Source organism: Cryptomeria japonica, chromosome 6, assembly GCF_030272615.1.
Source record: "Cryptomeria japonica chromosome 6, Sugi_1.0, whole genome shotgun sequence".
In the NCBI taxonomy this organism is placed as follows: domain Eukaryota; kingdom Viridiplantae; phylum Streptophyta; class Pinopsida; order Cupressales; family Cupressaceae; genus Cryptomeria; species Cryptomeria japonica.
In genome coordinates, this window is record NC_081410.1 from 395,126,310 (window position 1) to 395,142,511 (window position 16,202).

General features: G+C 35.7%; 1 protein-coding gene across 2 annotated transcripts in view; it reads right to left on the reverse strand.

Annotated features, from left to right (window-relative positions):
* Positions 1-5,333: 5,333 nt before the first annotated feature.
* LOC131038307 (DEAD-box ATP-dependent RNA helicase 18) overlaps positions 5,334-16,202 on the reverse strand; it is an 85,336-nt gene continuing 74,467 nt past the window's right edge. The window contains exons 7-11 of one of the 2 annotated variants that reach the window (XM_057970667.2): positions 12,560-12,658; positions 12,373-12,462; positions 6,486-6,592; positions 6,259-6,402; positions 5,334-6,175 (exon numbers count right to left, since the gene is read on the reverse strand). In XM_057970667.2, coding sequence (XP_057826650.1) covers positions 5,617-6,175; positions 6,259-6,402; positions 6,486-6,592; positions 12,373-12,462; positions 12,560-12,658 — 999 coding nt within the window. In that variant the 3' untranslated portion in view covers positions 5,334-5,616. Of the gene's footprint in view, positions 6,176-6,258; positions 6,403-6,485; positions 6,593-12,372; positions 12,463-12,559; positions 12,659-16,202 lie in introns of those variants that run through there. The other variant, XR_009358210.1, reaches the window with a different exon arrangement.

Consider the following 16,202-nt stretch of genomic DNA (forward strand, 5'->3'; position numbering starts at 1 on the left):
TCTAGACCTGTGTCGTCACATACACACGTTTCCAATAAGTTATCTTTCTTGCTATCAAAGGTTGTCGAGATGTTATTAACTTCGTGTTATACGTACAGTGGGAGACAGCTGGGCTGTATCAATCGTACGAGAGCGCAGTTTTGGAGCTAGATTAGGCACGTCCGACACAGCTGCTTTCCCGTTTTCATAAACGTGTTATGTGCATTTAAGTCCATTAACCACGCGTTGTTGACCGTGCAGTGAAGTGACGTTGTCTTTGGTATGTCCACGTCATCAAACCCTGTGCATCGGGACCTCCACACTATCCCACCAAGTAGCCACAAGTGGGCATGGTATGCATGTATTTGATGCATGTTGTCAATACAACACTACCATTTTGGATCCAGAATAGCTGCGTCTGAAAATGGCTGCCAAGTAATGTGTTTTCCAATATAATTTTAAACGTCACATCAAGTGGTGGGCTTTCAGAATTGACAAGTGCAATATTTCAATATTAAATTTGAACACATAAAAATGTATTTTTAAAATTAAAGAAAAAATTGTAGTTACTCTAATCAATAATATAAAAAAAAAAATGAAATTATTAAATAAGTAATTTAGTTGCAATTATAGAATTATTGTGCCAACTTTTAATTCAGTGTATTGCTTGGTTAAATTAATTAAAAATTAAATTGGCAGGAACTAATAATGCAATATAATTTATATATATTAATGAAATAATTATAATACATCAATAATATGTAAATTAAATATAATTAAATAACTAATACATATAATTATATATAGTCATTGATAATAAATAATATAAAAATGTCTTCGGACATGTAGTGTCGCGGGTAAAACACTTCGTTGGTGAAGCAACCACCATGGTTCAAACCCTGTGCCTTTGTGCTCGCAAGGCCTTGTGCCTTTGTGCTCGCCGATGAGGTCCCCCATTTGTGGCCTCACAAAAATGTCTTCGGGCATGTAGTGTCACGGTTAAAACACTTCGTTGGTGAAGCGGCCACTATGGTTCAAACCCTGCACCTTTGTGCTCGCAAGGCCTTGTGCCTTTGCTGGGCCGATGAGGTCCCCCATTTGTGGCCTCACTGGTTCATAGCTCCAAGTCAAAAGCGTTTACCCCTTATTTAAAATATATATATATATAATAATTATAATAAATTATTATCAATAAAAAAAAAATTGTATGACACAATTATACATGATACTATTTATCATAATTATTATTATTATATTTAATTAATTAACAATAATAATTATATAACTATTATAATTATACAATTGTGATAATTATATAAATTAGCTAGTTTTAATTCAATGACTAAAAATTATTGTACATGGAGCTTTAATTCTAATTCGAACACTTTTTCGCTTACCAAAGAAAGGTATTTTATGGTTTAGTGTTTAGATATGGCTATCAAGATTAAACTTTCTTCGATGCTATTTGTCAAAAAAATTATTATATATTACTATTGTCATAATTAACAAAATAGTGTAGTGTACACATTGTTTTCAAAGGCATCGTTTTCTTCTAAAATTCATGGTTTATTTCATGCTCACAAGGCTTAAGACAGCAAAAGAAGAACTTTTGGATTTGAAATGTTTTCCATTTTGTAGCTGCATTTTCTAATTGTTTTACTCTCAAATTTCACTATCATAGAAAAACCTAAATCTATATCCAATAAAATCACATGTGACATGGAAGGAAACCACAAAATAACCTCATACATTAAGAATCTAATCATGTTCACTTTCACATATAACAAAAGAATTACAAATTATTATTTAAAGATGTCAAAATATTAATGTTATTACTAAAATTTATAAAAGTTCAAATTTAACACACAAGAATTGCGACAAGAACTTGACGCAAATGCATCTCTTGTTATACTATGAACAAAGGTTATATGACAGGTTTATTGAGTGAAGCCTCCATGAAAAAGGTGCTCCCATGCTCCCATCATATTGATCAACTCTATTCATTCAAGGACTCTTTAGCTGCTCAACCTCTTTTTTTTCTCTTGAAGGATCTCATTGACAAGGTTGTGACATGACATATATTAACAATACATCTAAGTCTTGGAGGTTTTCTTTGCCTCTTTTTACCCCGATATTTGTTTTCCATGTTACTGATTGTATATGCAACCAGCACCATAATTGGTCACGACTTAAGAATTCCACTGGCTCATTGAGGGCGTTCTTCCACCCATTAAGAGTCAAGATTGACCACTGCATTCATCATGGAAGTCTTGTCTCATACCCCTCCAGAAGTGGAGATTGGCAACATTGTTTTTATGTTTCCCATCTCCTAAATATTTGGGAGGGCACACTAATTTTCCATATAGACACTCAAGCAGTTCTGTATTTAGATTTTTTAATTAGCCTAATCAAGGATCCTTGCTTCTTTCTCTTTGAAGGATATTATTGTTAGATATATCCTTACAGACATCCTTCGAATTTGCCAAGATTATTATTTTTTTAGCACAATAATATACACATATTATGTGTGATCGCTTCACACAATGGGATAGACCAATAAGATAATGCTTCTCCTTCATTTCCCAACCCCTTATTTTCATTGTGTGAAATGCAATCACTTCGTTTTCGTGCCCAGGGCTTTTTAATTCTTTGTATTCCTGGTCATTTAAGGAGCCACACATTACTAGTTTTTGCTTGAGCAACCAACTAATGGCCTGTTGTATGTCTGCATCCCAAGTCACAAAAGCAACTGCCAGATGTTCATCGCCCATGGATGTTAGAGTGAGTTTTAAAGGCATTCTACTTTCTCATAGGATGGATTGTTTACCCCCACCCGCACTCCCACCACCACCCCACGTTCCCTCTCAACACCAAGCATTCCATGTGAGAATTATTTTTGTTATTGCATTGTCAGTTTTGCAGAGATGGACGTTTCTTTTGATCCAAGCCCTTGCTGCAAACATGTTGAGGCACTCACGTTCTATCATTTTATGCCTTGTTCCTCATCAACTTCAAGTTAAATAGGTCTTTTCCTTGCAGGGCTAGTTGTGTGTTTCCTTGATTCTTATAGTTCAAGATATGATTGTTTTAAGTTCATACCGTCTTTGCTACGTATGCATTTATTAAGTGCTTAGTTACTTAAATGACTAGATCTTTACAAACTAGTCTACGAATTTTTTGTTATTTATGGATATTTATATATTCTTTCTAATGTCATTTTGGTCTTAACTTTGATGTTTACCTTTCGAATGCCATTAAGCCCAGCAAATGAAACTCCAAACACTCTTAAGGAGTAAATAAAAATTGAAAGCCAAAGTAGAGTAACATCAAAAGGCATAACCAAGAGCAAAGAGATAGACTCAGGCCCTAGAATTCCCAAACAAAATATAGAATTTTACCTCATTCCAAATATTAAAAATGTTGTAAGCTTGTAAGAGATGAATGCTTCTCAGTTTTATTTGGGTTCTTCCCAGTGTGTTAGTTAGGTGGTGGTGTTGTTGTGACCATCAAGGTTCAACCCCTTGCGAGGCCATTGTGATGGCAGATTTGTGCCTTCACTGATCCAATGTACTCATGGGTTTGAAACTCAGCATTGTAAAATGGGTATGAGGCCCCCTGTTTGTGCTCACCAAATCATAGCTCCAGGTCAAAAACGTCTCACGTGATACCGGAGGACATGTCATGTCAGCATCACCAATCATAGCTCCATATCAAAAACATCTCACGTGATACTTGAGGGCATGTCATGTCAGGATCACCAGTCACATTAAAAAGATTACCTGGCACTTTAAAAACAAAATGCTTCTCAGTTTTATCAATCAAGTTGTATCTATCATATAAAGAATTGAACTAGAAGCACTTCTATAACCTAGGCAGTCAAGTTTGATCAATCACTCTGGCAAGGTTTGGCCATAGCTAGTAGTTACTAAAAGAGAAACTTTCCAAGAAATCCTCATCTAACCTTGAGAGTATTTGACACCTCTATAATCCTCAAGAATCGTATGCATGTATTTAGAACAAAAAATACCACCCCTTGCATTTCAAAATGTCAAATCTTTGTCCACATTAAATCCAAGACCTAACATTCCCTTTTTAGCTTATGGTAAAATTACACTATGAGCATTGTTGACGATAGGCTCCACCATATTTGATGATTTGAATGGTTGGTTTCAATTAGCGAAATGCGGTGTTTATGGGAATATGTCCGCTCCAAAAAAGCCAACTGTTTCAAGGGATGTCCCCAAGATGCATCCCTCAAAGAAGGGGATGTTTTCAGGGCATTGCTCTATTTTGGGGATTGCACAGAGGACCCAGTTGCATCTCCTGAACACACCAGAAACGCCCAAGTGTTCTCCACGTCATTTGACTCAAAAAGTACATTTGTTTTAAATCAGGATATATGTTTGTACCAATAATCATAAACTTAATGGTTTATGGTCGCCACCCATACTGTAAGCAATCACCAAAACATGAGAAAGGATGCAAGAGTGAGAACATTGGCCAGGTCTTTATTGGTTGAGTGCAAGCATTAGGGAGAAGGGAGTAAATGCAAGAGGAAGAGGAAGTGTCAGGTCTTTGTTAAACAATTAAAAAGTATGCAGCCCTCATCATCTAAACAAATTAGATTGTTTAGCTTCATTGTCAGTTTTCTAATTGATGATGCTTTAATTACAAATAATTACTTGGTATTGAAAAATTCATAGTGATAAAAATTAAAATTGTGCATATGGCATGTACCATAAGGTCTGTGTAATTTCAAAGGCTTTTATTTGGGCTTGGAAGCAAGGGCTCTGCCCCTCAAGCCGGCCTAAAACAGCTATAGGAAAGCACAAGGGGCACTGCCCCCAGACCTGCACCCACTACCATGTCACTACTGTCCCATCACCATCCCCCTACCATACCCAAATCTAGGCCCTTGGTCCACCCATCCCAAGACTCTATGGAGCATAGAAAATGCATGAAGCCTAATGCAAAAGCAAGTTAGCAGGGTATGATTTGCGATCAAAAGATACTGTTATATGAAACCAATTCATCCTGATTCAAGTTACATGACTGTAAAAAATAACCTGAAAGATAATCTGCAAACAAGAATCAATCTTAGGATGCAAATGAGAGCAATACCCTAATATATAATTAATTCAACACCAGGTTGGGCTGATTTCCAGAATGCAGCACAATCCATAAATGATTGAATCTGGACTAATTAAAAATATATCATAAGTGTAGACAGTATCCGTGCAGATATCCACAGACAGACATGTTGATGATAGTTGGGCAACCATAAGCCCTCTGTTATTTGTACCATCGACTGTGCTTGCAGTGGTGCTATTCCATTCACGTAAATTGAGAAATACTTAAGAATACGAAAACTACTCATTGTTAACATTAATAGCATCAAATATTACATTAAAGGAAAAAGCTCAACTATGTACAAAAAATATCGAACCTCCATGCACAAAACAGGAAGGAAAAATACTTTGAACAGTTTGTAAACTCAGTTGAATTCTGACCCTTTATATGTTTAGTTTCTTATCTGTTACAGTAATATGAAAATTTTTTAAATTGGTTAAAATATCTAAGAAAGGATACTGAAATGCTTCTGCATATTTTTGGAAGGGGATACCCTTTTACCCCTAGCTAACAAGTAGGTTTATCTTGTTTTTTACTCTTCTGACGTCTTTTTATTGATCCGGTTCTATGTTTACCACTTCTGAATTTTTTCAACTGCAATTTACCAGTTTTAGCACTTCCACTTGTCTTTGAAGACATGGAACTTCTCTTTCTTTTCAAATTTTTGGACACCAAATGTTTTGAGATCTGATAATTTCCCTCCACATTAATGGATGGTTCACAGATTTGGCCAGTTGGAGGTGCAGCCACAGATAGCTCAGTAGTCCCATGCCTATCCTCATCCTCCTCATGATCATCATCCAAACAATCCTCTGTGCCTGTAGCTCTTGCAAACTCTCTTTCAGTGATAGCACCTTTCTTTAACTTCTTAAGTAAACGATATTCCTGTGCCATTTCCTCCTCATCTTCAATGTTTTGAACAATGCGACGCTGTCTGCTGCATTTTTTCCCTTTGAGTTCAATATTGCCAACTGGATTATGCCGCTCACCTTTCTCTCCAATAGTATACTTTGCTTGCTGCTTCTTTGCCAGATTTTTTTGACGCTGCTTCTCCCTAGCTTTATCTCTGCATGGTACGCAGGTTTCCATTCAGACTTTTATTCTCATAGGTTACAAATAAAAAGTTCAAAATGAAATCTGTCAACATACTTGTATTTGATTGCTCCCAGATCAAGGCCCTCAACAGGCACAAAACCATCTGTTGAAAATGCACGCCGCTTAAGCTCTGTCATAGAAGGAAGCTGCAACAAACCATAGCCCATTGCTAACTTCCCTACCTCCAATTCTTTCCACCTGATATAGATCACCACTATTAATTTCTGCATAATATATCTCTTCTTTTATCTGTAATTAACTGAGCGAGCTATAGCAAATACCTGAAGATATAAGAACAGTGGTGCTCCTTGTATGCACGAATAAATGACACAAAGGCTCTCAATCCCTTCTCCATTACATCTCGATCCTCGATTGCAGCTGAACGTATCTATAGGCATATTATTTAGAGGAGCAACAAACTCTAGAATCTATTAATACGTAAACAATATTAAACATAGCATTCCATTATACTTTTTCTGAGACCATACACAGTTAGAAAATAAAAATGAAATACAAAAATTATACCTAATGTTTCTCCATAATTTGAAACAGAAGTGTCTTTTACTGAGATTATACAGTACACCATGACATAGGGCAACCAAACATTGGAAAAATAAAATTGGTATCCTTTATGTCAAGTTTTCAAAATGGTTTAATTTGACGACAGGCTGAACTATTTCAAGTTTAAAACAAGATTTTGTTTTCCTTCTTCATGCATGGCAGCTCAAGTGCAGTATTCAATTCATCTAGAAAACGATGCATATGATTGTACAGGATTAATAACAAATATATTAAGAGAATAATGAGTCATGGTAAAGTAATGTCCAAATTTCAAAATATGATGAGATGCAGCTATTCTGCAAGACCATGGCATGCAGATTTCAACCTATGTTATCAGTTCGTGTACAAGTACCAGAGTTTTTACCAGGTTTTTCCGTCCCTGATTTGTTATAGCTGGGTTTCACTATAAATCTATATATATAGAAGCAAATATGTTTCTCGGGATAATATCGGGAACCCAAAAGAATACAGATTTCCTTTTCTAATATTTAAACTTCTAAAGCTATCCTAATTGCATTGAGAGTGAGAAAGTGAAAGTAAAGAGCTTACACCACGAATTTTTCTCATTGATTTTGAGATAGCTGATTACAGTGCACACAGCATTATTACATAGATTGATTTATAAGTTCAATCCTCAAAATCAATTACAAACTACAAAAATACAAATGTGAACCCATAAAGCAAAAACCCTTAGTGCACCCACTAGTGTGAAAGACCCAAAGTATATCAAGCTTCAATGATTACAGGGCTAGCATGATTTCTCTTTCCATTACGTATAATTCACAATTCATTGAGATTTCCTGCCTCCATTGTCTTCTGTATGTCATCTGCTGGAGATTTTTTCTGCAGCTAAGCTTGGACAGACATAGAAACTGTGAGTACTTGGACTCTGAACCTCAGTAAAAATCATTGGTGAATTAGTTGGTCTTGATACTGTCAACAAGTCCCATGTAAGACCTGAATTACTATCTACTTGCACGACTGCAATGAATTATTAGATCTTGTTATTTGACTGGTCATAAACAGGGCTGGTTCTGAAAATTCAGAAAGATTACATTATTTCAAATTTTTTATTTGCAGTTGTCTTGATGCATTAAGGCCGAAGGTGATATGCTGTTGTTTTGTGAACTTGTTTCCACGTGTAATGTCCCTTGCAGGGTGTGGGGGCGCAATACAAGGCGAGGTTGAGGGGCAATGCCCCTTGTGGGGTTTGGGGGTGCAATACAGGGCAGGGTCGAGGGATGGAGCCCCCACTAAGAAGCACAAATAAGGCCTCCAAAGCCTTACAAACCTTCATGACAAGTGTCATTTTCACAATTTTATCACCTTTCTTTTGTTTTCACTTGGAGCTTCTGACTGGGGTCCTAGGAGACACTTGGGCATCCTTAGGACTCTTAAAAATCCCTTGGACGTCTCCAGGACATCCCAATGTCCTGGCAGAGGTGGCAGTGTGGCCGGGAACATTTCCCCCAAGTCCTCACATCCCAAAAATGTCCTCATCCTGAAAACATGGGGATTTTAGGGGGACGTGTCTCCGTGGTTCATTGACTTGAAGTGACATATGCCTCTATCAATATCATTCAAACAAAATTGTATTTGACCTTGATTATACCAATAACTAACTGTAATGTGCCCACATAATTTCTTTGACATGGCATGATGAACAAATCTACAAAAAATATTTGAATTTAATATTTTCATGTACCAACTAAATAAGGCCTAATTTAACAACAACAAAAAAAGTACTCTTAACCAAATCGAACCTATAGTGCTTGTTCCAAAACAGATTGTTAAAATTCACTCAATTAAAATTTGTATATTAATGATTAAAGGATTTTATAGATCATGGATAATTCAAAAGCATTACACGCTTAAAATATTCCCAGTTAGTGACAATCTCTTAAAGCAAGAAATAAAAGTTAAAAGTAGTAATAACATAAAGGACAAGAAGAAACTACAACCTATAAGTAAACAGAGATGGCCAAGAACAGCTAATAATAATTGAATGCATTCTTATAATAAAACCAACAAATGGTATTGGCATGGTGTGATGGTTAAATTGTGTTGTTGTTCTTGCCATCAAGTTTCAAACCCCATTGAGGTCCTACTGTTGACTGCTCAAATGGAGATGAGGTCCCCCATTTGTGACCTCATCGGTTCATGGCTCTGGGTCAAAAGCGTTTGCAAAATGCAAACTACAAAGAGTGTAGATGTACCAAAATGCAGGCAAGATTAATTGGATGGCATCAATGTAAATGATGTCGAACATAAGGTAGAGGAAGAGTCATTGTCATCTAGTAGCTAAGTGGAGCTACATGCACAACCTTCTAGGCCAAGCAAGGAGCCACAACAAAGTACGAGGACTAGACACTCTCCCCAATTTTTCACTAGATTAGAGGTGAGGAATTTGTAAATTCTTGTAACTTGTAACTTGAATGGATATACAATTTATGATGATGATTTTCAATGACAATTGTCATAGTTTCACATCCATTATTAGTTGGTCATTGTATTTGCATGATGATGCAATTTTGTACGTTATTTGTATTTAAATCTCTAGAAGACACTTCCCAACGTTTTATAGTCTCATTATTTAATAACTATATTTTGCATAAAATTTATTTCTTTTTAAGAAATTTAAATATTTTTTAAGTTGTCAAATTCTACCAAATTTGTATAGTTGAAAAAAAATTGGTCTGCCAAGTCCAAGAGTGCAAACTATGAGCACAACAAGTATTTGTAGGCTCCAAATTGAATGTATTTTTTACTTCATTACTTTAAGTCATACCTTCTGTAGTATTGATTAAGTCTAATTTCAATGCTTCGATGAAATCTAGTGCCTCTACAAGACTATCAAAGTCAATCATATTTATAACTTCCAGCATTTTTATGACAAATTGTTGACTATGAATCATGTACTTTGCCTGAAACAAATGAAATATTCAACACTTAGAATCAGTTGCCTAGGTTTCCTCTACTTTAAATGGTTTCTTCTTTTGCTACTTCTCATCTCATAGTCCTTGTTCCTCTTCTGGCTAATGTAATCAATCTAATTGTAATACCATATTGACAAATTATACGCTTAAAAAACACTTAAAAATCACCAAAGAACAAGAAACTATGACATATTACTTACCCGGGCTCTAGCATGCTTTGCAATCAATTCATGTAAGCACTGAAGGAAACATTTTAGACTTTCTAGCATAATTTTTTGCTTACACACTCAAGTCACTAAATGCAAACACCACCTTATAATTGTGTAATGTTCCCTTCCAAATTTGCCCTAGAATCACATTTGCAACAACTTAGGGTTAGGGTTACATCTTTACCAAAAAGAGATCTCCTTAAACAATACGATCCTGGATTTGAATCTTGCAACCATAACCAAGGAAACATATGCATATAGATTTAGGGTTAGGGTTACATCTTTACCAAAAAGAGATCTCCTTAAACAATACGATCCTGGATTTGAATCTTGCAACCATAACCAAGGAAACATATGCATATAGATACCCAATTACTAGGGTTAGACAATAACACATAATATTCATATAATAATATTCAAACACATTAGGGTTTTGGAGGAAGAGAAATGATAGGTCTGCCTGAGGCAATCTACACACTAAGCCCAAGAGTGGACGCTCACCCTCTTGGCCACAATGGGTAGGCAACATGGACATCCACCAGGGTGGCCTACTTAGTGAGGTGCTTGTAGCTGCTTTCCCCATCTATCTCATCCCCCTAAAGACAATAGCCATCATTGTAGAGTCGGAGAGAAGATCGTAATGGAGGTTTCTTGATTGTCCTATCCAAGCCCAAGAGTGGATCTTTGCCCTCTTGGCCCTAGGGGCAGGCAACATGGACATCCCTAGGGTGGCCTACTTAGATGACAACCTTCTATTTCCCCTCTTTTCTAACCCTTCCTTCCATACATGATGGAGGTTTCACACAGAATTATTGCAGACATATACATTCAGTAGCCAATCATAAATATGTATATATAGATTGAGATGAACATTAACAATAACACATACGCAGATATATACCACCAGATGCAAGTATAAGTAGATGTAGTTAGATAGATCTGAAATAGTTACCATCATTGTAGAGTCGAAGAGAAGATCGTAGTGGGAGTTTCTTGATTGTCCAAGAGTGGATCTTTGGCCTCTAGGCCCTAAGGGTAGGCAACATGGACATCCCTAGGGTGGCTACTTAGATGGCAACCTTCTAATTCCCCTCTTTTCTACACCTTCCTTTCATACATGATGGAGGTTTCACACAGAATTATTGCAGAAATATACATTCAATAGCCAGTCATAAATATGTACATATAGATTAAGATAAACATTAACAATAACACATATGCAGATATATACCACCAGACGCAAGTGTTAGTAGATGTGGTTGTATAGATCTGAAATAGTTATAAGTCTGCTGCTTCCACGCCTGGACTGCAAACCATCTGTCTTGTTCCACAGTGAGAATTGATTCTATCTGCTTATGTTCGATGATAATCACTTACCTTTATATCCTTGTATCTCTTGAAGAGAGACAACTCTTGGTGGTTGCTATCCCAACAGGAGAGTAACCCATCTCAATAATGCCTCTTCACAATTCAAACTAATCACTGCTTTTTAAGTGCCTTTAATTATTAGTCGTCGATTGCTATGATGTTGTCTCCCTAAATATTAGTCAATGCTCCTCCCTAAAAGGGGAATTGCTGTCATTCTACTATTCCTCCTATTAGTCATTGATCTAAGGAGTGGCTTTTGTTCATTGTGTGCGGCGATATCAATCATTTGCTACCTTAAGGAGTTCTTTCTTATTCATAAACCGATCGCTGCCTTATTCTGCTAATTATTTATAATAATCAATACCTTAATCCATGGATCTCTGTATACTCGTGCAGGTTTAGGAAACACTGCTCTGCAATAATTAGATGTCCTTTTTGTATCTTGCTTCTTGTTTTTTAATTGTCCTCTATGTATTGGTCATATATATGTCTACGAGTATGGGGTCGGCCAGCATCTGGGTCAACCTATTCAATTGCTTTTATCTTAATATTAATTAATTCGCTGTTCATATCTTAGTTGGCCCTTTCATTTTTATTAATATTTATGCTCATTTTATATATATATATTCTGTATATGTTTTTGAGTCGGCCGACATTATGATTTCTCCTCCCTAGGGTTGGCCCATGCATTTATTTGCCTATACTAAGGGACAACTAGGGTTTTGCTAGGGTTTTTTAAATGCTGCGACCAGGAATTATGAAGGCTGCCTTAGGGTTTAGGACGGGGCATGACAAATTGACAAAGGAAAAAAGAAAGACAATAACCATATTCAAGGTATATTGAAACATTCATCACAAAAGAGATGATAATGTTGATTCCATGCCATTACTGTTTGATTCTAATTTTGAGAAGCTTGAAAGATTTTCCTGAATATAAATTGAACACAATGACAGCATATTTATGTGATATGGAATGCATTTAAAAACACTTAATTATTTTGCAGAAAAGAACTGACCATTTTATCTAATTTTACGTCATCTCATTTCTAAGTACCAAGATTTTTATTCCAGAGTACTTTTCAATCGTATCACACCTGTGGAATAATATTAGAAGTGGCATCTGAACGTTTTCTCTCTTGAATGGGTATCCTGCGTATTCGTAAAAACTCAACATACGCATCCTCCTACCAACAACAAAGGAGACATTAATAACTATGACAAAAACATCAGGATGCTTAAAAACACAAGAATATGGCACATGTCCCAACCCAAAAAACAAACCTTAGGTAGAAGGAACACAAGTGCATTGCCAGATCTTCCCATGCGTGCTGTTCGACCGACCCTATGTACAAATACATTAGGATCTTGTGGAGGATCACACTGTGCTTACCAGATACCAAGATAAAAAGAAAGGTGTTAATTTAAGAATTCAAAACACATAAAACACAGAAATTCAAAACTGCACCAAAGATCTCAGAAAATAAATATAACCATGAATCTAATTATCAAGACAATTAAAATTGTTTATATACATGTTTTCTTAAAAGTTAAAAGTGATTTTTCAAGTCTCTTAGCAATATCATACAAGGCTTAACATTGAGTTGCTATGATGAAATGCTAATAAAATTATTCATTATTATGGACTAGTTGGTTCATTATTATGGACTAGTTGGCACACATATGATTCTTGGAATCATTATAAATCACTCAGTTGCTAATACAAAGTGGATATGTATACATGTATCAGATAAATATACTTTGTTTTGAAGAAAAAATTCTAAACAAATTCAATGCGAGTAAGAAAATTAATACGAAAATTGGTCATTAATTTTGTTAAAAACGAAAATCTCAAACTCAACAGAAAAATAGGCAGCCTAAGAACCTTTTAGACAGTTAAACATAAGTGAAACAACATAAATACAAATATTGAAACAAAACAGTATTGTGTTAATTGTGACTTTCTCTTAACCTAAGTTGCTGGTTTGGGTTCACAATATGGCAAAAAAAAATTACCAAGTTCAGTACTATTGGGTCTGGATATATTTAAAACAAAAGACCAAGGAAACCCAGGAATGCGTCCCTGCCCTTTTTAGGCATGTCCCCGTTTTCAGGACATTCCAGGGATAGAGGGACACCAAGAGGACGCCCTTGGGCAGTCCCCAAAAGTTGCAAAATGACATGAACATCCGTGAAACAGGAGGGGGGTGGGGCATGGCAAGAAACTGAAATGGATGACCAGACATCCCCTTCAAAATGTCACATTTTTAATATTAAAAAAACACAGAGTTTAAAAAAGAAAACATTTCAATATTCTTTCTTCGTGGGTCCCTGTAATGTCCCCTACTAGGTTTAGGCCTGTTTTAACCATAATTAATCCATCGCAACATACTTATGACTTAAACTACGTTGATTAGGAGACAAAACCATCTTAACCGGAATTCAATCAGTGATAACATAATCTTCTTCCTGATATTGAATTGATAGTTCAATAAGATTTATAATCTCACATTTACTTGTTCATTCAAATTACAGTTTCTATATATATTTATTTATCTAAGATCAAATAGTATTACACTATAAGTTTTATTGCAGAGTAGTTCTTTGTAAAATATTATTTGACTGAACAACCCTTATATGTATATATATAAATACATAAAACAGATTATATTCCCTATAATATAAATTACTACACTGCCCATTTACTAAACACCAATCATTATTCCACCTAGTAGCTGTAGTGGCAGACAGATCTGACATGTCACAGTATGTGAAATTAAGTTTGAATCCCTTTATATTAGTATTACTATTATACATATTGTAGTTTATGTTAATATTATTATTATTAAAATCTGCATACAAACATTATCGGGCTATATATTAAGCAGTCTTTATTAAACACATCCCCTATGCATACCACTCAGGACAAGGTTGTCACTGCCTGTAACTTAATAACAGTTCTGACCTGATTTGATCGATGTTGTCAGATAATGTCCATGTGTTCTTTCCCAAACTGGAATCCCCCTCTTCTTTTGTTGATGGTTGCCCCTCCTTAAATACCTTTGGTATGGAATGGTTGCAACACTTGATTGGAATAGATATATCCCTTCCCTAATCGCACCCTTCCATTACTCAAACTAATTAACTCGTTATCCAAATCGCACTCCTCCATAAATATTAGTTATTTGCTTATTATAAGATGAATTGATAATTGTTTGACTAATCGAACAGTATGAAGGATGTGTCTCTTCTCTCCATCACACCCCTTTGAATAATTAATCATTGGTTTTCACTCAAACGATAATCTCTTGTTGCCAGGTCATCACAATACTAAGCACTAATGGCACGTTATGCTCCCAATCTACGAAATGTCATTGACTTAGTTTGAAATCAATCTTATAATATTTGTTGACATGATCGAAAACACCTCTAGCGCATTAGCCCCAAAAGATGAATATGAGTAAAACCATCATCCATATTGGAATACCGAATTCTGCATATAGCGATCTCTTTTTTGGTATTCTTCTTTAGTGTTTGGTTAGTATGAATGCCTGATTTTGAACACTCGATACTAGTTTGGTCTCACATAGTAATAAGAGATTATGAGTCTTTCACCTTATGCGACTCTTAATGAATATGTATGCATCAAGTCTAAATCATTCTACATTTTTTCCTTGACATGTGGCCCTTGCTTTTGGACTTTGACAAATCATTGTTTACATTGCTGGTAATATATCTTATTGCTCTTTGATCATGTTTTATACGAACTTGCCCTCTATTGAATGGTTAACATAATTCCAAACGGAGAAGCAAGCTCGGAAAAGGTCTCGATGAACTCCTTTTATATTCATCAACTTGATTGTCTTTGATTTTAGTAGCCATTACTAAGTGAATAAACGGTGGATGCTTATAAGTTTCAACTTCAATTAAAACTTATTTATTCATATTTAATAATAAATATTAATTAAATGTCCAAGGGGTTGAGCTTAACTGGTTAAAACACTGGGTTCTCACTGTGGAGACCCAAGTTCAATTCCCAATAGGGACATCTGAAGTGGAATTCTAAGTTGTGACTCTTGGCCTTCCATAGGATGGGGAAGGTCTTGGGGTCAATCTAATCAAACATAATAATAATAATAATTCAAAGATATGTAATGGGGATGGGGCCCCCTACTGTGTCCCCACTGGTTCATAGCTCCAATCAAAAGCTATTCAGGCTTCGGCCAATTACCAATAAAAAAAATATATATTAATTAAATAATAATATTTAATAAATTTCAAATAATTATTATACTAATTAAAAATAATTATTTCAATTAGGCTTTATATATATAATGGTCAGGGAGGGGACATGACAGTCCCCACTGTTAATGTTTTTAATAGCAGGAGATTTCATTTTGCCTGTGATGGTTTCTTCCTACACTTCTAAGAGAAGCTGATGTGTAACAGCTTCCTTGATAACTGTCACCGACCTGCATGTATGACTTGCAGCTTCGTGGGAGCCTCGTGCATGCTGGTAGCGGTTTCTTTCCTCTTCATATTCCATCGGGAAAGAGGTTCGCCTATGTCTACGTCTTATGGCTCTTGTCGGTGCCGGAGTTTGTAACAGCAAGTATTGTAACTGCTGTCAAGCATATTGCGTGATCTGGATGTTGGCTTTTCATCTCCTCCATCTCAGATTTTTCAAGCCTTGTCATTTCTTTAAAGGAGGTCAGCAGTTCGTATTTCGGAGTATGAAAAGTCCTTAAAGAGAGACTATTATATATTTGTATGAGTGATCATTCATGGGTGGAGTTTTTCGACAGTATTTTTCTATAGCATCTCTGTATCTTCTTCAGCGTATATATCTTCTATGTCTTCTCGTGTATGATTGAGGGATGATTATTATATGTCTCAGAAAGCTTCATGTTGGCCGTATTGTAGAAGC